Source organism: Grampus griseus (assembly GCF_964374135.1).
Source record: "Grampus griseus genome assembly, chromosome: 2".
Classification (NCBI taxonomy): domain Eukaryota; kingdom Metazoa; phylum Chordata; class Mammalia; order Artiodactyla; family Delphinidae; genus Grampus; species Grampus griseus.
The window spans coordinates 141351558-141375311 of NC_139018.1; the positions used below are offsets into that span (position 1 = coordinate 141351558).

Sequence of the window (23754 nt, forward strand, 5' to 3'; positions counted from 1 at the left end):
GTTACCAGGTTATAAGAGAAAAGTCTTCATGCAAGGGAACAGTATGTGTGGAGGCCAAGGCTCACAAAGCCATCTTTTTGCATACATCAGGTAAAAACGGTAATAGTAAAACAGGCTGAACCAGTACATGCAGCGAGAGATCAGGACAGTGGCCACCTCAGGCGGGATAGTGACCAGAAAAGATCACAAGGGGATGTCTGGGGTGCTGTAATACCCTGTTCCTTGATCAGGCTGCTGGTTACACAAGTGTGTTCGCAGTTTATGAAAAGGGAGCCATACGTACCACTTATGTCTACTTTTCTGTATGTACAGTCGGCCCCCTGTATACGCGGATGCAGAACCTGTGGATGTGGAGGACTGACTGTATTACGTCATTTTATATAAGGGGCTTTGAGCATCCATGGATTTTGGCATCCACAGGGGGTCCTAGAACCAATCCCCTGAAGATACTGAGGGACTACAGTATATCACAATTCAATTTAAAAAAAAGACATGATGGTGCCCTGGAAAAGTAGTAAGACAGGATTTCGTTGTGGTAGTGTAATCTAGAGTAAACCACTTCTCCGAGCCTCAGTTTTATCTTTTAATCTTGGAAAAAAACTTGTTTGCCTTCTTCCTAAGGCTATTTTGAGACTCAAATTATAAAACTACAGCAACAACGACAGCAACAGACTATGTTCCAAACACTTTACATGCATCATCTCAACCGTTGCTCACAAAAACATAATGGAGGTACCACTACTGTCAAAGTAAACAAGGACACTGGGGCTCAGAGAGGTTACCTAATTTGCCCACAGACACACCCTTGAGATGGTAGAGCTGAGATTCAAACCCAGGCAGGTCTATCTGGTAGTGTTATCTAGAGGGTGCATGGGACTAGCCACCGGGCTGAAGAAAATAAAGAGAAGTCCTACTTTTATTCATTTTATATTTTATCATTTTAATATACCTATAACCCCGATGCCCTCCCTCAGACTGTACACAAGGAATCTGGTGTCTCATGTAATATGGGAGGGGCACTGAAGGAAGACAGGGGTTCCACAATTGAAGAGAATGACTGTGGGGCCCTCACTCCTTCCCAGGCCTGCAGATTACACAGCCTGCTTAAGGGGGCTTATGGATCCCATGGATAGGATCTTAACAATATATAAAGTAAAACGGGGGCTTCCCTGGTGGCGCAGTGGTTGAGAGTCCACCTGCCGATGCAGGGGACACGGGTTCGTGCCCTGGTCCGGGAAGATCCCACATGCCGCGGAGCGGCTGGGCCCATGAGCCATGGCCGCTGAGCCTGCGCCTCCGGAGCCTGTGCTCTGCAACGGGAGAGGCCACAGCAGTGAGAGGCCCGCGTGCCGCAAAAAAAAAAAAAAAAAAAAGTAAAACAGGGAGTGATCATGAAAATCTTTTATACCCCTGAGAGGTCTGCTGTGGCTTTTTTGCATTAAAAATTATAGAAAAAAAATTTCCTAACCTTTAAAATCTTTCAAATAAACAATCTCAGTGGCTTTGGTTTGTAAGAGCAACGAAATGACATGAATGATTTAATTTATAGCTGAATTTCACTATAAACGTTAGTGGATAGAATTTAAAAATGAGCATGATTTCATTAGCACAGCCAATAAAGCAATTCTTCCATTTGGAACAAGGTGTCTTTGTGAGGTAGTAAAGTATCTTTTTTGGCTGTCATCAGACCAGACCTTTATTTTTGTCTGTGTAGGGCCCTCCTTGCTGCACACGGGCTTTCTCTAGTTGTGGCAAGCGGGGGCTACTCTTCGTTGCAGTACGCGGGCTGCTCATTGTGGTGGCTTGTCTTTGTTGTGGAACACGGGCTCTAAGCACGAGGGCTTCAGTAGTTGTGGCATGTAGGCTCAGTAGTTGTGGCGCACGGGCTTAGTTGCTCTGCGGCATGTGGGCTCTTCCTGGACCAGGGCTCAAGCCCGTGTTCCCTGCACTGGCAGGCAGATTCTTAACCACTGCGCCACCAGGTAAGTCCCCGGACCAGAACAGATCTTTGAATTGTTGTGTATCTTGAAAGTCAATGATGCATTTTGATCACAAAGTTCACCAATGTTTTTACTATTAAAAATAGTATATTAACTAACATTTTAGAAAGGGTAGTTTTTTCAGCTGAAAGAAGTCTGAAACATTGTTTACTTCCTTTTTTCATTTCTATTTTTTGTGTTTTAATTTATGTATAATATAAAATAAGTATAGTATTGCATAGGTATATGTGTATAGTAAATAAAAGTACAATGTAGATGTGTTTCAAAAATAATTTCACTAACTGGGATGTGCAATCAAAAGTGTGGAGAACACTGGTTGACTGGAAGGGAAGGAGAGAGGTGCTTCACTTTCTTCGAGATTAAGTAATCGTGTCATATCTGAAAGAACTGAGGTGGAGCAGACCTAAGAATGGGGCAGGGTATGGTCAGACAATCAGAAATCAGAGGTGTAACCAGTAGTTATAGGAAATTAGACAGTCTCAAGCCCTAGAGTTCAAAGTACCATGAAAAAAGCAGGTGGGTGTTTTGAGACAGTCAGTACACAGCAGGATGAACTAATAGAAGGGTTTCCTGGACAAAGGCGAGCTCCTTGTATGTTAATGCTTCTGTTAAGGACCCCAGGACCTCAATTTTCTGAAACTACACTTTTTAGATCAATTGTAAAGTGGAACCTCTAGGCTTAAAATACTAATAGGCTTTTATACTGAAATTTGGATTTTGCCGAAACAATATCTTATCGTAAAATGACACTTGTTATGTATTTCAGATGGTATACAGTGGGCAAAAAAAGTGTACCTGTATATTCACTTGATAATCCGTGGGACCATGAATAGATCCATATAAACCAAATCCGACTATAGAGATTCTTCTATTAACTGTGAACCTGAGAGAACGAGGCCAAATATAAAATAACATACATAATTCAGTAAGCATTCATACTCCAAAGGCTTATACATTTTTAAAGTGTTACTCAGAACATCTAATCTTGCTCATAATAAAGAAAACTATCAAAAATTAAACATCCTTGGAAATGTCATCTGCTTACCAAAAAACTCTTGCTAGAGTAACTTATTGGAAACTTAAGTAGAATCTGTTTTCATTTTTGAGCCAAGCAATTTATTTAACCTAAATACCCACTTTTGTTGTGATGATAATTTTAGTCCAAATCTGTCTGCACATCTCCTTCATGAACAGAGATGTGTCAGCCATCAGACCTGATGTGCAGCGTCCCAAACTCTGACAATTCTTCAGCTCGATGAATACTTACTGGGCCTGGCACTGGGGAAATAATGGTCAACAAGATAGTCTCTTCCCCTACTGCACTTATGGCCTAATGGAGGACACTGATAATAAATAAGTAAACAAAGGGATAAATCGTTAATTATAAGTTGTGATAAGAATTGTGAAGGAAGCAGGCTGCTGTAACAGAATTGGTGGTGGAGGTCTGGGGACAGGACCTAAGTTACACAGGTGGATCAGAATGAGATTTCACACTAGAACAATTAGCAGATCCAGTTTAGTCACCATAGTTAAGAAAGAGACCCACCTTACTCCATGTTATAAATGTATAAAAACTAGCATCAAGCACAAATGGCACTAAATGACTGTATAATAAGAGATAATCTATAATATAAAGCAGTTATCCTCAACATTTCATACTTTAAGAACTGAAGTAACAAGTTTTATTATTATTACTACCATACCATTGCCACTTTATGAGCACTTCCTGTGCCAGGCACCGAGCTTCAGTTCTTTACATGAATTATTTCCTTTAGTCATCATAACAGCTCTATAAACTAAGTAACACAGTATGATTTTTATCATCCTGTTTTTATAGCTGAAGAAACTGAGATTTAGAGAAATTAACTTGCCTGGATCAAAATGTGTAGCAGAGCTGGGACACAATCCCAGGTCTGCATGGATCAAAAGGTCACACTCAATCACTATGCTAAACTCCCAGTATGAGGATCACGTTAAAAATTTTAAAATATATTATTTATAATTTTTTATTATAAAAAAGCAATATATTCTCTGTTTAAAAAAAGTCAGAAAATGCAGCTAAGCAAACAAGAGGAAAAATTTAAAGCATCTCTAAATCTACCATCTAGAGATAACTTCATTTTCAATTTGGTGCACTTCCTTTTCAGACTTTTAGTTCTGTTTTTAAACAATACAAAAACAGACTTTTTTCTATGAACATATATGTATTATTTTAAAAACCATGTCAGAATATATATATTTTTGTAACTTCATGTAAAAAGGTAAAAAACTACTACTGATTCATTATATTTAAACAATTCCTACTTGTTAAATAATCTAGGTTATTTGCAGTTTTTGTTATTATACAACAATGCCATGATGAACAGTCATTTCACAGTGCCTTCATTATTTCCTAGAATAAATTCCTGGAAGTAGATTTTCTGGGGAAAATGAAAGGCATATTCTTAAGGCGTTAGATGAACTTTATCAAATTGCTTTCTGGGAAGATTATAAAACTTTACACCCAACAAGGAATGAAGATCATTTCTATCTCACTCTCAACAACCACAAGTATTCATTTCTTTTTGCTGTTGAGAAACTGATGGTTGACAAATTCTATTTATATTTGATTACTGAGTTAACACATTTGCTCATATGCTTACTATCTACTGGATTTTCTCTTTAATGAAAAACCCACTCACATTCTTTTCCCATTTTTCTCTGCTGATGAGTGTCTTTTTCATGTGGATTTGAAAGACCATGTTATATAGTTATTATATGCTTTGTCAGTAACATCCATTACAAAAACTTTCCTATTTGTCATTTATCTTTTAACTTTATGGTGGTTTTGGATGTAACATTTTGAATTATTTGTAGTCAAATTATGGTCTATGCCAAGTTCAGAGAGGCCTATCTCATCCTCATAATAAATAAACATTCTGTTCCGGCACCTTCACGGTTTCCTTTTTTTAACGTTAAAATTTTAATTTATACAAATATTGGAAGATGGCATCAGTAAAGATCTAACTTTATTTTCCCAGTGGTTAATCCTTCCTCACATTCTAAATGTTCATTTATATTAGGTTGGTTTCTGAACTCTGTAGTATGTTCCGTACAACATTCTCTTACGGCTTTACAGTATTTTTCATATTTGATTAATACCACTCTTTTAAAAAAGAAACCTTTACTTTTGCAAATTAATTTTAGAATAATTTTGCCAACCCACTCCTCCCTACCAAAAACATGTGACTTCTACAAGGAACTGCCTAACTCAGAAAGGTTAGTTTGGAAAGACACTGTCTGATTCCAGTTGAAGTTTTCCAATTCTTTATAAAGATACCATACCGTACGTTTCCTATAGGATTTACCCCTGCTACTTTATGTTATTTGTTACTATTGCAAGTGGGGTCTGTTTTTACTCACCATTTTAACTGAAAATTCAAACATTAATTTTATTTATTTATTTTTTTGCTGCATCGCATGGCCTGCGCAATCTTAGTTCCCTGACCAGGCATTGAACCCGGGAAAGCACCCTGAAAGCGCCAAGTCCTAACCACTGGACCGCTAGGGAATGCCCTAAAATTTTTTTATTGTGGCAAAATATATAACAAAATGTACCATCTTAAGCATTTTAAAGTGCACCATTCAGTGACATTAAGTAATTCACACTGTTGTTAACCATCAACACCACCCATCTCTGTAAATGAATTTTAATGACACAGGAACATCACTGGGTTTTGCACATACGTTTTATAAGTTGCCACTACTATGCATTGGTTCTAATAGATTTTTACTGATCCTGAGGCTGTCTGGGTGGACTAGTTGTTCTCAAAAGGAGTTCTGTGCCCAGGGAGGCAGGCTCTATTTTCACAAAGGATATGATGCACCACTGACAGGGAGCCAGGGACACCAGATTTACTGCAATACTTAGGAAAGTCTCCCAAAACAAAGAATCTCAACCAACTTTCAAGTGTCCTGTCAGAATTCATGTAGATGAAAAACTTGTTTTTAACTATGAGACTTGAACTTAATCCCTTTTTATTAATAAACCAAGATTTTTACAGCAATTTTAACATTCACTGACTTTTACAAGAGGTGACTACTATACAAATCGAGGAAATATCATACAGTCATTTCTCATTATTTGTGGTAGTTATATTTTATAGTTGGCGCAAACACAGAATTAGCAAATACTAAACCACTGCTCTTGGGGGAATGTACACACACACACACACACTCACACACACACTCACACACCACTCATGTGGATTATAATCTTAAATCCTAAGAACAACTCATTCTAGTATATCCCATTTTCTGTGTTTCACAAAAGAGAAATGGAATTAAGGAGTGTTAAGTGACTTGCCTGAGGCCACCCCACTAACAGATGCCAGAGATGGGATTCAAACTGTCCAATGGCCACAGAGCTGTAGTGTCCTGCACTGCACTGCCCCTTACCATCTCCATCTCTGTATGAGCGCTGAAATAAGAAGGTAGAGCATCCTCCTTGTTTGAGCTCACACAGGAGCATGCTCCCAGGCAACTAAAATCTTTTCTGTGAATGACTAAGAAAGCGCTGCTGGTATTGATTTGGGGGTTACAAATAAATTCTAGCGAGTAGATGAGTTCTCAAATACGGAAACTAGATAAACAGGATGGACCATAGTTTGCTTTAGTTGAAACTTTTAAAGAAAATGACAAAATTGGCAGCAGTGCTACTCATGGTATTTGGGACATGAGTATAATACACCTGTTCCCTGCACCTACAGCTGTCTCAGTGTGCTGGTGCATACAGGTACTATCTCTGATTGCTTGTTTGTCTTCTGGTGCTGCCCAAGTATCTACATATTGAAGTACACATTTGATTTTACTATCAGTTACATTTACTGTCCTTTACATTACAACTAGGCCACTATATCATTTTAAAAAAATGAAACACATTATCTATGAATTTCATTTCAGGTTAATAAAGGGGGAATACAAAATATTTATTACAAAAAAAGGGAGAACTAGGTCTGATGGAGTGAAGAACTACTAACATAGACGTTATCTGAAAAAAATGAAAAACACCTCTTCCTCTCCAATATTTCTTTTTCTGTTTGTTTATATTGAAGTATAGTTGATTTACAACGTTGTATTAATTACGTATATTTCTTTATCTTTATACCTACATCAATCAGAGTTTTAAGAACACTACTGAAAAACAGCAAGGTTACCAGGCATCCCTATCTTGAGGTTTCAATAGCCCACCATGTTAAAGGAGTATTCTTCTAGACCTAGCCTATTAATGGTTTTATCTGGATCGAGGGTAAAATTTTATCAAAAGTCTTTGTGGTACGCAGGCCTCTCACTGTTGTGGCCTCTCCCGTTGCAGAGCATAGGCTCCAGATGCGCAGGCTCAGCAGCCATGGCTCACAGGCCCAGCCGCTCCGCGGCATGTGGGATCTTCCCGGACTGGGGCATGAACCCGTGTCCCCTGCATCGGCAGGCGGACTCTCAACCACTGCGCCACCAGGGAAGCCCCAAAAGTCTTTTTGACATCTATCAAAATAAATTTTTTTCCTTTGATCTGCTACCATGGTGAATTATAGTAATATATTTCCTAGTTTTGCGCCATTCTTTCAATCTCCAAACTCTTATCTGTCTTTTTTTTTTTGCACTCCTTTTGCACTGATGGACGTTATTAGGAATAGCCTTACAAAACTCAGTTGGATGGATGTTATTTTAAATGATGTTCATTGCACTGCTCAGTGTCCCCTTTCTAAGAAACCACAGGAGAAACTTCTCTAAAGTCTCTGTATCTGAAACAGCCACGCTTCTCCTGAGCAATATGTGTCCTTTTCATGTGATAAACTCTTCAATTTCTGTAACTTTATAGCTTTAGAACCAAACTTAAGATGTCAGAACATGGATCTTGCATATTTATCTCCACTGGATGTATTTTTCCGACCCTAATTTATCACTGTTTTTTAAAAATTGGACTATAGTTGATTTACATCTATTTGCTGTTATAGTATTATTCTTTTAAGGTACTGCTAGATTCAATACGCTATTTTATTTCTTTTCTATATAAGTGAGATTGACCTAGAAAATTTTTTGCCTTGTCAGATTCCTGTATAAGGATTATGCTTCTTTCAATAACTAACCAAAAAGTATTTTCTTCTTTTAATGTTCAACGAAACAACCTGTTCCCTGAATGTTTGATAAAACTCACCTGTCAAAACCACCTTGTGAAGGGACAGTTCTTTGATAACTTTTAATTTCTTCCATGGTAATTGGTCTATTCAGGCTTTCTTCTTCAGTCAATTTTGATAATTTATATTTGCCTATAAAATGATCCATTCCATCAAGATGTTCAATTTATTAGCACAGAGTAAACCCAGAATTAAAATAAAAATTTCCTCAGTATATTATTATATTCCATTATTTGTAGATGTAAGTATGTTTTATTACCTTTGCCCAAGGTTTGCTTATTTTATTGGTCTTTTTCAGGAACCAGCTTATATTTAACAATTCTACTATTTTTAATTCATTAATTTCTACATTTACCTATTTCCTTTCTCTTTTCATATGGTTCTTTTGCTATTCATTTTCTAGCTTCTTGGGTTAATGCTGAAATCATTTATTTCTACTCTAATTTATTTAATAAAAGTAGTTAATTATCGCTAATTCTTTGTGTGACACTTTGGCCTCATCCCCTAAGTTCTCACATATAGTATTCTCATTGTGAATTATTACTAAATAGTCTACAAATGCATTTTTATTTCCATTTTAACCCAATATTTGTAAGAGTCCTCTCCCTCTTGGAGTTCTAGTTTTAAACAAACTTCTTGTTAGTTTCTAGTTTTACACCAAAGTGCTATTAATATTAAATAAATGAAAATTCAAAAGGCATGTTTTATGAAAACAGGTAAATATTCTATTTTGACATTTAACCTAAGGAAACACGGTAGAGCAAATATAAATTCCAAAAGGATTATATGCATGCATCTTTTAAAATTAAAAAAAAATTTTCCCAAAGTTGTTACAAATGTATACTGAGATATTTTCCATGCAACATCTATGCAAATAAAAATCTCACACTAAACCAAGTAAGATTAAATGTATTAAATTATAGCCCTAAGGCTGTAAAAATAATGTTTGATCAATTAAGGTCTAGACTTCAGCTCACCAGCAGTGGCAATCCAAACGAAACTCACAAAATAGAAGGCCCAAGTCAATCCTTTCTTACTCTACTTGTTTCCTAAGAGATTCCCTCACTCATAATTCAGTGGAGAGACCAGTAAGCCTGACTTCTTGACTGTTGTATCAAGTTAGAAATGTATTAAACAAAGTATAAAATAAAATGTGGTTAATTATCTCCCACAATATGAACATAAAAGCCAAATGCGAGCCGCTGCCCCGCCCCACCCCACCCCCAAATCTATAATATGCAGATACCTGATTCGATCACTCGTTCCACTGTAACCCCACCGGCTCTCTACTTGCTGGAATCTATTGATGCAGCATTCCTTTCCTCTGAGGCAGCATCTTGGTCGATCAATGTATTCAACTCGGGGCTTAGGATTGACAGTAAAATGAAGAAAGAGGTTTACCACTTCACGATCTGACAGAATTCCAGACTGAGCAGGACCTGTAGAAATAAAAACATAAACCTCAATAAAAGTAACTTCACTGCAATTCCTAACTTTGTAATTCTCCCCATAATAACGTGAATTCAAATGTGAAAGATGTAAAGTAACAATGAGGTAGAAAAATCTCAGTATATATAATTTTAGCATATATATATATATATATTTATTTATTTATTTATTTATTTATTTATTTATTTATTTATTTATTTTATTTATTTATTTTTTTTGTGGTACGTGGGCCTCTCACTGTTGTGGTCTCTCCCGTTGCGGAGCACAGGCTCCGGACATGCAGGCTCAGCGGCCATGGCTCACGGGCCCAGCCGCTCCGCGGCATGTGGGATCTTCCCAGACCGGGGCACAAACCCGTGTCCCCTGCATTGGCAGGCAGACTCTCAACCACTGCGCCACCAGGGAAGCCCCTAATTTTAGCATATATTTAATTTTAAAGTTTTACTAAATTCATCCGAGGTTAACCTAATATGTAAGTGTTAAAATCATTAATAAATCAAAGCTTAGATGAAACCCTGAAATCACAGAAAGATCCCTGGATTTTTTTATCCATTTGCCCTGAGTGTTCCGTTTCCCAGAAAGAGGAGAGTTGGAGAAGTGCTTACAGTGGCAGCCAGAGCTATCGTTACCTCTCCATTCCCCATCTGTCTGAGGCTGTAATCAAACAATGGGATATTTAGAGGTAGAAATAGATGGCACAGTGCTTTCATTGTGGGATTTTGAAATCAGCAGAGGTCAGGAGCTAAGACTGGAAGAGCTATGGAAGCAGCATATCACAAGCTATAGTTTTCTCATTCACTGTTTCTGGGAAGAGAAAATTCCAAACAGCTTAAATTTAACCAGGAATAAATGCTATTCCTCATAAAAGATGCCAGGAGATTCCTTCCAAGGCTGGTAAAAACAATCTAAATAAGAGACTGCAAAACACTAGAAATTTGGTTTAAGAAACTATAAATCAGATTTTAACATAAAATGCCCTGATTTTTAATATAAAGTTTTAGAATATCACAAACAAAATATATCAACCTGCCAGACCTGGCCCCGTGGTTCATTTGCAATCTCTGGATAAGTAAAGATTGTAAAGAAGAAAAAATACAATTACAAACTTAAAACATGCATTTTAGAGAGAAAAAAAAGAAGAGAATGTAACTGGAACTGCGTAAGATCAGAAGACAGATGGGGGTGAAAACTCATGTATCTTTCTCAGAATGACAAATAAGACAAAAGAATTAAAATGTTAAGGTGATTAAAATGGATGATAAAAAGCAGAGACCAACATACAGGTAACTAGTGTTCCTGAAGAACTAACAGTAAGAAATAGGATGATGCAATAATTCAAGACTACAGGTATACCTCGCTTTATTATGCTTCGCAGATACATTTTTTTTACAAATTGAAGATTTGTGGCAACCCTGCATCAACAAGTCTGTTGCTGTCATTTTTCAACTGCATTTGCTCACTTTGTGTCTCTGTGTCACATTTTGGTAATTCTCTCAATAGTTTAAACTTTTTCATTATTACTATACTTGTTATGATGATCTGTGATCAGTGACCTCTGATGTCACTACTGTAATAGTTTTGAGCCCCATGAACCACACCCATAAGACAGCGAACAATTAAGTTATGCAGGTATCTGTATAAATGTTGTGTGTGTTCTGACTGCTCCACTGATCAGCCGTTCCCCATCTCTCTGTCTCCTCCTGAGACACAACAGTATTGAAACTAGGCCAATTAACAACCCTATAGTTGGGCTTACCTGCTGGCACAGTGGTTAAGAATCTGCCTGCCAACGCAGGGGACAGAGGTTTGAGCCCTGGTCCAGAAGATCTCATATACCACATACCACGGAGCAACTAAGCCCTGCACCACAACTACTGAGCCTGCACTCTAGAGCCCGCAAGCTACAACTACTGAGCCCGTGCGCCTAGAGCCCGTGCTTCTCAACAAGAGAAGCCACCACAATGAGAAGCCCGTGCAGCACAATGAAGAGTAGCCCCTGCTCGCTGCAACTAGAGAAAGCCCGCGCACAGCAACGAAGACCCAATGCAGCCAAAAATAAAATAAATAAATTTACAAAAAAAAAAAGAAAACAACAGCCCTATAGTGGCCTCTTAAGTGTTCAAGTGAAAGAACAGTCAAACATCTCTCCCTTTAAATCAAAAGCAGAAATGGTTATGCTGAGTAAGAAGGCTTGTCAAAAGTTAGGTCTCTTGCACCAAAGAGTAGCCAAGTTGTGAATGCAAAGGAAGAGTTCCTGAAGGAAATTAAAAGTGCTACTCCAGTGAACACACAAATAATAAGAAAGCAAAACAGCCTTAATGCTGATATGGAGAAAGTCTGAGTGGTTTGGATAGAAGATCAAACCAGCCACAACATTCCCTTAAGACAAAGACTAATCCAGAGCAAGGCCCTAACTCTCTTCAATTCTATGAAGGCTGAAAGAGATGAGGAGGCTACAGAAGCAAAGTCTGAAGCTAGCAGAAGGGGGTCCAGGAGGTTTAAGGAAAGAGGCTGCCTCTGTGATGTAAAAGTGCAAGGTGAAGCAGCAAGTGCTGATGTAGAAGCTGCAGCAGGTTATCCAGAAGATCTGGCTAAGATAATTAATGAAGGTGGCTACACAAAACAACAGATAGTTCAATGTAGACAAGTGTAGACAAATAGCCTTCTAGTAGAAGAAGATGCCATCTAGGACTCTGATAGTTAGAGAGAAGTCAATGCCTGGCTTTAAAGCTTCAAAGGACAGCCCGACACTCTTGTTAGGGGCTAATGTAGCTGGTGACTTTAAGTTGAAGCCAATGCTCATTCACCATTCTGAAAATCCTAGGGCCCTTTAGAATTATGCTAAATCTACTCTGTGTTATAAATGGAACAAAAAAGCCTGGATGACAGCACATTTGCTGACAACATGGTATACTGAATATTTTAAGCCCACTGTTGAGACCAACTGCTCAGAAAAAAAGATTCCTTTCAAAATATTGTTCCTTGACAATGTACCTGGTCATCCAAGAGCACTCATGAAGATGTACAGTTGTTTTCATGACTGCTAACAGAACATCCATTCCATAGCCCATGGATCAAAGAGTAATTTAGACTTTCAAGCCTTATTATTTAAGAAGAACATTTCGTAAGGCTATAGCTACCATAGACAGTAGTGATTCCTCTGATGCATCTGGGCAAAGTAAACTGAAAACCTGGAAAGGAGTCACCATTCTAGATGCCATTAAGAACATCCATGATTCATGGAAAGAGTTCAAAATATCAATATTAAAGACAGTTTGGAGGAAGTAAACTGTAACCTTCATGCTTGACTTTGAGGGGTTCAAAGACTTCAGTGGAGGAAGTAACTGCAGATGTGGTAGAAATAGCAAGAGAACTAAAATTAGAAGTGGAGCCTGAAGATATGACTGAATTGCTGCAACCTCATGATAAAACTTGAACAGATGAGGAGTTGCTTCTACAGATGAGCAAAGAAAGTGGTTTCTTGAGACAGAATCTCCTCCTGTTGAAGATGCTGTGAAGACTGTTGACATGACAACAAAGGATTTATAATATTACATAAACTTAACTGATAAAGCAGTGGCAGGGTGAAAGAGGACTAACTCCAATTTTGAAAGAAGTTTTACTGTGGGTAAAATGCTATCAAACAGCATTGCCTGCTACAGAGAAATGTTTCCTGAAAGAGTCAATCACTGTGGCGAACTTCATTATTATCTTATTTTAAGAAATTGCCAAAGGACTTCCCTGGTGGCGCAGTGGTTAAGAATCCGCCTACCAATGCAGGAGACATGGGTTTGAGCCCTGGTCCGGGAAGATCCCACATGCTGCGGAGCAAATAAGCCCATCCGCCACAACTACTGAAGCCCGCGTGCCGCAACTACTGAGCCCACGTGCCACAACTACTGAAGTCTGCACACCTAGAGCCCATGCTCTGCAACAAGAGAAGCCACCGCAATGAGAAGCCTGTGCACTGCAACAAAGAGTAGCCCCTGCTCACCACAACTAGAGAAAGCCTACGCACAGCAGTGAAGACCCAACGCAGCCAAAAATTTTTTAAAAATGAAAATAAAAAAAAAGAAAGAAGTTGCCACAGCCATATTAACCTTCAGCAACCACCACCCTGACCAGTCAGCAGCCGTCAACATCGAGGCAAGACCCTCCACCAGCAAAAAGATTAGGACTCGCTGAAGGCTCAGATGTTAGTTAGCATTCTTTAGCAATACAGTCTTTTTAAATTAAGGTATGTACTTTGTTTTTTTTAGACATAATGCTATTGCACTTAACAGACTATAATATAGTGTAAACATAACTTTTATATGCATTGGGAAACCAAAAAATTTGTATGGCTCACTTTACTGCGATATTCAATTTATTGTTGTGGTCTGGAACACACAATATTGCCAAGGTATGCCTGTATTATAAAATTTCCTTAGTTGAAAAAAGAAGTCTTCAGATCATGAAAAACGTTCTCAGATATCTACCGTATACCTATTTAAAGAAAGTAATCAAGAATAAACTCATCAAATGAGTGAATCAAAATAAAGAATTCAAGAAGGTGTATCATAAAAGAACTGGTGATAAACACTAAATCCAATACAACCTATAATTAAGTCTACTACAGTTGTGTCTTTGTAGTCCGTTATGTTGAGTGTATAATCAGTTACCATAAAGTGTGCTAGAAAGGTTGAAAGGATGGAACACCATGCTAACATTCTTATCTTAAATAGGGAAGGTCAATAAATATCATTTTATTATGAAATGAATTAAGAAAATTGGAGGGGAAAAAGTAAATGCAGAATTATTTCCTAATCTCTAGACAGAAAACACACACACACACACACACACACACTCAACAGCAAAATAGAGAACATAAAGGGAGCTCTCCCTAAAACAGTTTTGAAAAATATAATACAGAAATAATAAGCATAACAGAAAAGAACATACATAACAGCAAAAACAGAAACATTATTTCACTACATAAAAATATTAATAAGTCTGTAAGATGGAAGAGCCTACGTCAGAGAACAACTATACATGAAACAGTACATAAAATAGCTATTTCATGTTAACAGAGAACAATTGAGGCAGTCAGTGCTTGAGAAGGGAAATGTATTGAGATGAAGCCCTATATCTGTCACCACTTTTCCCCTTGGGATATTTGCTGATTTGCTTAACAGGGCATAAATGCCACGTAGAAACTGGCAACCTAGAAATTGTGGTAGTCCTCAACTGACTGAAGAGACAAAAACTGTAATTCAAAGCTACCAAGGCAGCCAGACAACGATCTGGAAGAGAATACGTAATAGACAAACAAGACCAACATTTTGCGCATAATTTCTCCTTGAAGTATTTGTCAACTCCTGGGCTTCCCTGGTGGCGCAGTGGCTAAGAATCTGCCTGCTAATGCAGGGGACACAGGTTTGAGCCCTGGTCCAGGAAGATCCCACATGCCGTGGAGCAACTAAGCCCGTGTGCCACAACTACTGAGCACCTGTGCTGCAACTACTGAAGCCCATGTGCCTAGAGCCTGTGCTCCGCAACAAGAGAAGCCACCACAATGAGAAGCCCACGCACCGCGATGAAGAGTAGCCCCACTGGCTGCAATCAGAGAAAAGCCTGAGCACAGCAACAAAGACCCAACAAAGGCCCAACACGGCCAAAAATAAAATTTAAAAAAAGTATTTGTCAATTCCTAAGCTATGCACAAGCAAGAGAAAACTATGAGACCAAAAAACCAGGCAGAAAGACGCTGCTAAGAGACTAAAGAATTAAACAGAAATTTCTGTCTTAAAGCTAGGAGAAAAATTCCCAAATATTTGAAAATTAAGCTATATACTTAATAGCCCATGGGTCAAGAAAAAAATTACCATGAAAATTAGAAAATACTTTTTATTGAATGACAATGAAAATACAACATATCAAAACTCGTGGGGATGGGCTTCCCTGGTGGCGCAGTGGTTGAGAGTCCGCCTGCCGATGCAGGGGACATGGGTTCGTGCCCCGGTCCGGGAAGATCCCACATGCCGTGGAGCGGCTGGGCCCGTGAGCCATGGCCGCTGAGCCTGCGCGTCTGGAGCCTGTGCTCTGCAACGGGAGAGGCCACAACAGTGAGAGGCCCGTGTACCGCAAAAAAAAAAAAACACCTTTCACAAAGAAAACACTAGATCCAGACAGCTTCACTGGTGAATTCCCCTAAGCATTTAAGGAAAAATAGCACTAATTTTACATAAACTCTTGAATACAGAAAAAAGATATATTCCTAACTTTTGTATGAGACCAGCATAACCTTGATAATCAAAATCTGACAATTTCATTACAAGAAAGGAAAAATTATAGCCTAATTTCTCTCATGAAGTAGTCCTAAAAATATTTTTTAAATCTGGCAAATTGGATCTAGTAATATATAAAAAGAATAATGCATGACAACCAAGTCTGGTTTATGTAAGGAATCCAAAGTTTTAACTTGGAAAATCAATCAATGCTATATTAAGCTATACTAAGAGAACAAAGGGGAAAACCATATCATTATCTCAAAAGAAGAGAAATATTTGGTAAAATTCATGATAAAACTCTTACAAGACTAGTAATAGAAGGAAACTGCCTTAATCCAATGAAGAGTATCTACAAAAAATTTACAGCAAGCATACTCTGTGGGGAAATACTGAAAGCTTTCTGACTAAGACTAGAATAATGCAAGGATGTTCACTATCCATACTTCTTAATATGCTCAAGGTCCTAGGTCATACAATAAGGCAAGAAAAAGAAATGTCTAAGGATTAGAATGGAAGAAATAGAATTATTATTGTTTGCAGATCACATGATTGTACATGTAGACTATGCACAATCATCTACAAATAATTATTAGAATTTATAAATTTAGCAAGATCACTAGATACAAGGTCAATACAGGAAAAGCCAACTGTATTTCTATATACTGGCAATCAATCAGTTAGGACATGGAAATTAAAAAAACTAATCATTGCAATAACATTTAAGAAGTAAAATACATAAGGAATAAACCTACCAAAAAATATGCAAGACCTCTACCAGAAAACTCAAAGTATTACTAAGAGAAATTTTTAAAAGACTTAAATCAATGTTCATTGATTGGAAGACTCAATATTATAAAAATGTCAATTATCTCCATACCAATCTATGGATTCAATGCAATTCCAATCAGAATCCCATGACTTTTTTTGGTGGAAACTGACAAGCTGATTAAAACATTTAGGTATATGAAACTACCAACACAAAAGACCAAGAATAGCCAAGGTAATCCAGAAGAACAAAGCTAGAGGATTTTCACCACCAGATTTCAAGATTCAGTTTAAAACTACAGAAATGAAAACTCCACAGAATTGGTTCAAGGATGCACAAATATACAGTAGAGCAGACTAAACATTCCAGAAATAGATTCATTCATATACAGTCACCTGATTTACAACGAAGTTAGCACTGCTGTGTATGGGGGCAAGGATAGTTTTTAATACATAGTCACGTGGGGGAAAAAAATGAACCTTGACCTCTACCTCACACCATACACATGTGTGAAAAAAACACCACAAAAAAATAAAAACCCAACTGGATTACAGACCAAAAAGTTAAATGTAAAACAATAAAGTTCCTAGAAGAAAACCTAAGAGAATATCTTCATGACCCTGAGGCAGGCAAAATTTCTTAAGACATAAAAAGCCTTCACCTTAAAGGAAAAGACTGATAAGTTAATTCATTACAATTAAGACCTTCTATTTATCAAAAGACAGCATTAAGATAATGAAAAGACAATCCACAGACTGGGATATTAGCTATAAGTATATACATTTTATGTATCTATAATATATTCTGGATAAAGTCTTTTGTCAGATTATATACATATAATGGAGAGGATGTGAGGCAACTGGAATGAACTCTTAACTCTCTTAGTTTGGCAGCTGAGTGTGAACTATTACAACTACGCTGGGCAACTATTTGGTAGGATCTACCAATGCTGAACATATGTATACTCTATGACTTTGCAATTGCACTGCCACCTGCTCAACAGAAATGTTCACATATGTACACCAAGTGAGCGGTATAAGAATGTTCTTAAAGGCCCCAAACAAACAACCCCAATGTCCAACAACAGTAAAATGGATAAAGAAATCATGGCACATCCATTCAACAGATTATACAGCAATGAAAAAGAATGAGCTACTGCCACACACAACCACACAGATGAATCTAAGACATAATGTTAAGAGAAAGAAGCCACACACAAAAGAACACATGCTGAATGTATGACTTCCTTTATATTAAGTTTAGAAACAGACAAAACTCATTTACAGAAGCCAGAAAGCAGTCACCTTTGGAAGGGAGATTAAGGACTAGGAGGGGCATGATGGAGACTGGTGGGGTATGGTAATGTACTGTAAATTGATATGTGTGGTTAAACAGGTGCGTTCACTCTATTTGTTCACTTTATTATATACATGTTATATTTTAATTTAAAAAGTTTACAAAAAGAAAAAACAAACTGATTCTGATCAGCAAAAACAAAAACAACTTGTGAGAATACTGGAATATATATAATAAATCAAAAAGAAAAATTTGTATACCCCAAAAGAATAAAAGTCATGAACAAATACCCAGAGAAAACCATAATTCAAAAAGACACATGCACCCCAATGTTCACTGCAGCACTATTTACAATAGCCAGGTCATGGAAGCAACCTAAGTGCCCCTCGACAGATGAATGGATGAAGAAGATGTGGTGCAGGTGCATATATACAATGGAATATTACTCAGCCATAAAAAGGAATGAAATTGGGTCATTTGTTGAGACGTGGATGGATCTAGACTCTGCCATACAGAGTGAAGTAAGTCAGAAAGAGAAAAACAAATATCGTGTATTAACACATATATGTGGAACCCAGAAAAATGGTACAGATGAACTGGTTTGCAGGGCAGAAATAGAGACACAGATGTAGAGAACAAACGTATGGACACCAAGGGGGGGAAGTGGCGGGGGGTTGGGGTGGTGGTGTGGTGAATTGGGCGATTGGGATTGACATGTATACACTGATGTGTGTATAAAATGGATGACTAATAAGAACCTGCTGTATTAAAAAATAAATAAAATTAAATTTAAAAATTCAAAAAAAAAGGAAAAAGAAAAAATACAAATGGCCAATAAACATAAGGAAATATAATTTTAAACCATTATGAGATTTTTTTTTTTCTTTTAAATCAATCTGGCCATGACTTAAAAGCAGATGATACTCAGTGTTGATATGGGAAACAAGAACTGGTCATAGAACTAAGAAGCATCAACCCTAAGAGTCAGAAAGATCTGTCATTGTAGCTTTAGGTAAGGCACTTAACCTCTCTCAGGTTCAGTTCTTAAACCTATAAAATACCACATAATTTTTATATATTTATAATATACAAAATATTTTAAAAGATATAAAATACATATAATTTTAAAATACATAAATATATAACCTACAATATTATCTTGAAGGGCTATTAGGAGAATTGAATGAAATTATACACACAAATGCACATACATAAACAGCTTCTTTTCCTCTCTCGCACAGGGAGACTGACTGCCCATTAAAATAGTTTCAAGTAGATTTTGGACAAGTTACAGCCTTACCGGCTGCAAACTCCTCAATGGTCATCAGCGGGAACCGGATCAAGGACAGTGCTTTCCCTAGAACTTTCTGTTTGTTTCCAAAAGTCACAGGCAATTGTTGTCTTTGACATTCCGCTTCTGCCCACCGTACAACAGCTCCAAAAAGTCGACTTTCTCTAATACTAAGAGTGTCTCTTTCTAGAACTGCACAGAGTGTGTCTACAGGTAAAATACAAAAATATATCACATTAGTAATATTTTGCTCTTTAACAAAATACTGACAAACATGCTTATATAAAATTTTCAAATCTCAATAAAAATAGGATACTTAAAACTATAGAGTCTACACTTAAAAATATTAAAGAATTAAAGGAATTAAACAGCAAAGTTTTCTTTAAAAAATTACTATAAGGTTAACATTCAACTTATTACTTACCATACATGGAAGCTTAGATACAGTATCTCCTTATATATTCATGCCATTCAGCAAGCAAACTCAAATATTCAGAACAAGAATAATAAGTAAGTCAGAGAAAAAGGCTCCCAATCAGTAATGAACAAATTCATAAAGTCTACAGATTACAATTCATTCATTCATTCAGCAAATATTTCTTATTAACCACTCACAATGTGCCAGGCACTATTCTAGACACTGAGGATATATCAGTAAACAAAAAGTTAAAAATTCCTTGCCTTCACGGAGCTTACATTCTAATGGGGGAAACAGATTCAATAGACATAAGTAAATTATACTGTGTTACATAATAAATATAGGAAAAGATAGCAGGGTAAGGGGAATCAGAAATGCAGCTTAAAATAGGATAGTTTGGATAGGCCTGACTTGAGTTAAGACCTGAAGGAGGTCGAGGGGGGTGGGGTCAGTAGGCCAAACACACCTCGAGAGAAAGAGCGCCCCAGGACTGGCCAGTGCGAAGGCTCTCTTATGAGTGTGTGCCTGGCATGTCTGAGGAACAGCCAGGAGGTCAGTGTGGCTGGAGGAGAGTGAGCAAGAGGGAAAATTAGTAGGTGACGAGGCCAGAAACATGGTGGGAAGCGGGGTGCAATCATGTAGCACCCTGTAGATCATTTGGCTTTTACTCTGAGTGAAAAAGGGAACCCCTGGAGGGTTTTGAGCTGTGACATTTTATGTTCTAAAACAACCACCCTGGCAGCCGTGATGAGAAGAGACAGTAACGGAGGCAAGAGTGGAAACAAGATCAATTAGGAGGCTCTTGCGCTGATCCAGGTCAGAGGTGATGGTGGCCTGGACCAGGCGGAAGTGGTGAAAAATGATCAGATTCAGGGTATACTCTGAAAGGAGACTGGAGATTTCCTAACAGATTGGATATAGGGGGTGATAGCATGAGTAAAGGATAATTCCCAGGTGTATAGTCTAAGCAATGGAGGGATGACAGTGGCATCAACTGAGATGAGAAAGACTACTATGTGGAAGCAGGGTGGGGGGTGGTCAGAGGGGAGATCTGAAGCTTAATTTTGGACATATTAAGTTTGAAAGCCCTATCTGACATCCAAGTATAAATATCATGACCGTAACTCAGGCCCTCACTCAGAATCCTTTCCCCTCTTATCATAGGCAAAATTAAAATAGGCTGAGTTATTTTTAAACTACAGTAGACCAGAAATCAATGAAAACATTAAAATATAATTAAATTGCCCAGAAACACACACCTAAGAAAAATTTATTAAAAACAAAATTCTACTATGCAATGGTCTACACATTCATACCAGAACCAAATATTAGTTTAATAACAAACATAGGTATCATTACAGCAAAGATATCACAGTCCCTGGAACACAGAAGGGGCCCAACAATATGTTAAAAATGAAGAGGTTAAACATAATTTTTTTAAAAATCAAGCTTTTTCCTTCTCTTGTAGCTGAGCAGATGAGTATAAACTAAGGTCCCAGGAAACCTTTTCAAAGATAAATGAATGTAAGTCAACATACCTCAATACTTGTAGGATTAGGAATATACTATGATCATAATATTTAATCATTCAATAGAAAAACAGACAACTTTGAACCTCCATTTCTCTACCTGTATGCTAAAAACTTAAGTAAAGGTAAACATAGAAACTTAAAGGCTAAAAAACAAGCACATTATACTGCCCCTGGCATAATGTAAATTAATTCTGTTCTATCAATGTGACATATTATCTTTTTCCTTTGGCAAAAACCTACAAGAAACAGTATCTCTCTACTTGGAAAAAGGTAAGCATATCCCTCTGGAGCACATATTCAAATGCCAGAGGAGAAAAAGCATCCCTAGAATCTAAAATAGCTATTTAAAAAAAGCTCCTGAAGCCAGGTCTTTCTTTCAGATCCTAGAATTCTCTTTCATTCCCAATTTTTAACAAGTACATTTGTGACAAACTAGACTATGAGGTGAAAACACATAGGTCCTCTATAGATAGATGTGTTATAATAAGAAATGACAGCTGAGAGCCTAATGAAGATCATAAAAACACACAGGATTATATTTATAAACATCATACAATACTGGGTTTTAATACAAACCACTGCAAATCAAATCAAATCAACAAATATTTATAGGGTTTTCATCCTGTGCAAGGTACCTACTTCAAGGTTCCCAAGGAGATACATTCGGTAGATTACTTTCTGCCCGTGGACGCCGCTGAGTAAGCATCGTTGATGTCTCCCCCACCTCCACTGCTGTCATGTCTAAGTCAGAGTCACCCAAAGAGCCCGAACAGCTGCGGAAGCTCTTCTTCGGAGGTTTGAGCTTTGAAACAACCGATGAGAGCCTGAGGAGCCATTGTGAGCAGCGGGGAGCGCTCACAGACTGTGTGGTAATGAGGGATCCAAGAACCAAGCGCTCCAGGGGCTTTGGGTTCGTCACATATGCCACTGTGGAGGAGGTGGATGCGGCCATGAATGCAAGGCCACACAAGGTGGATGGAAGAGTTGTGGAACCAAAAAGGGCCATCTCAAGAGAAGATTCTCAAAGATCTGGTGCCCACTTAACCAGGTGAAAAAGACTTTTGTTGGTGGCATTAAAGAAGACACTGAAGAACATCATCTAAGAGATTACTTTGAACAGTATGGGAAAATTGAAGTGACTGAAATCATGACTGATCAAGGGAGTGGCAAAAAGAGAGTCTTTGCTTTCGTAACCTTTGATGACCATGACTCCGTAGACAAGACTGTCATTCAGAAATAAAAAATGTGAATGGCCACAACTGTGAAGTAAGGAAAGCCCTATCTAAGCAAGAGATGGCTAGTGCCTCACCCAGCCAAAGAAGTCGAAGTGGTTCTGGAAACTTTGGTGGTGGTTGTGGAGGGGGTTTTGGTGGGAATGACAGCTTTGGTCGTGGAGGAAACTTCAGTGGTCGAGCTGGCTTTGGTGGCAGCCGTGGTGGTGGTGGCTAGGGTGGCAGTGGGGATGGCTATAATGGATTTGGTAATGATGAAAGCAATTCTGGAGGTGGTGGAAGCTACAATGATTTTGGCAGTTACAACAATCAATCTTCAAATTTTGGACCCATGAAAGGAGGAAACTTTGGAGGCAGAAGTTCTGGCCCCTGTGGTGGTGGAGGCCAATACTTTGCCAAGCCCCGAAACCAAGGTGGCTGTGGTGGTTCCAGCAGCAGCAGGAGCTATGGCAGTGGCAGAAGGTTTTGATTACTGCCAGGAAACAAAGCTTAGCAGGAGAGGAGAGCCAGAGAAGTGACAGGGAAGCTACAGGTTACAAGAGATATGTGAACTCAGCCAAAGCACAGTGGTGGTAGGGCCTAGCTGCTACAAAGAAGACATGTTTTAGACAATACTCATGTGTATGGGCAAAAAAACTCGAGGACTGTATTTGTGACTAATTGTATAACAGGTTATTTTAGTTTCTGTTCTATGGAAAGTGTAAAGCATTCCAACAAAGGGTTTTAATGTAGATTTTTTTTTTCTTCCACCCATGCTGTTGATGGCTAAATGTAATAGTCTGATCATGACACTGAATAAATGTGTCTTTTTTTTAAATATGCTGTGTAAAGTTAGTCTACTCTGAAGCCATTTTGGTAAACTACCCCAAAAGTGTGAAGTTAGTATTCCTTCAGGGTGATGCCAGGTTCCATTCAAAATTTATTTACAACCTGCTCTGGTGGAGAAGCTATTGTCTTCCGAAACCTTGGTGCAGATGAACTGACAGTTACTGTGTTGTGACCTGGAGTTCACCGCGAAAAGGGTCACCCAAGCCAAGTCATGGAGTTTTCTGATTATTAATATATGATTGTTGGCACATCCTATGCAATATATCTAAATTGGATTATGGTACCAGATATAGATGGGAATGAAGCTTGTGTATCATCCATTATCATGTGTAATAAATAAATAATTTAATACCCTCAAAAAAAAAAAAAAAAAAAAAGATTCCCAGGATCCAATGGCATGCCTAGTGGAGGAGCTATTTACAAAACAACTTCTCGGAGTGAGTCACCCAGATGCAGGCAGTATTATTTCAAATGACAGTAGACTGAAGTGGAGCACTTGA

General features: G+C 38.0%; 1 protein-coding gene and 1 pseudogene across 3 annotated transcripts in view; one reads left to right on the forward strand and one right to left on the reverse strand.

The window, feature by feature from the left end:
* BTBD1 (BTB domain containing 1) overlaps window positions 1–23754 on the reverse strand; it is a 45201-nt gene that overhangs the window by 2764 nt on the left and 18683 nt on the right. The window contains exons 4-6 of one of the 2 annotated variants that reach the window (XM_082647841.1): window positions 19254–19451; window positions 9420–9612; window positions 2796–2883 (exon numbers count right to left, since the gene is read on the reverse strand). In XM_082647841.1, coding sequence (XP_082503967.1) covers window positions 2796–2883; window positions 9420–9612; window positions 19254–19451 — 479 coding nt within the window. The remainder of the gene's footprint in view (window positions 1–2795; window positions 2884–9419; window positions 9613–19253; window positions 19452–23754) is intronic. The other variant, XM_082647842.1, reaches the window with a different exon arrangement.
* Window positions 21932–22944, forward strand: LOC309839930 (heterogeneous nuclear ribonucleoprotein A1-like; annotated as a pseudogene). The gene has a single exon. The product of its transcript is annotated as a heterogeneous nuclear ribonucleoprotein A1-like (transcript).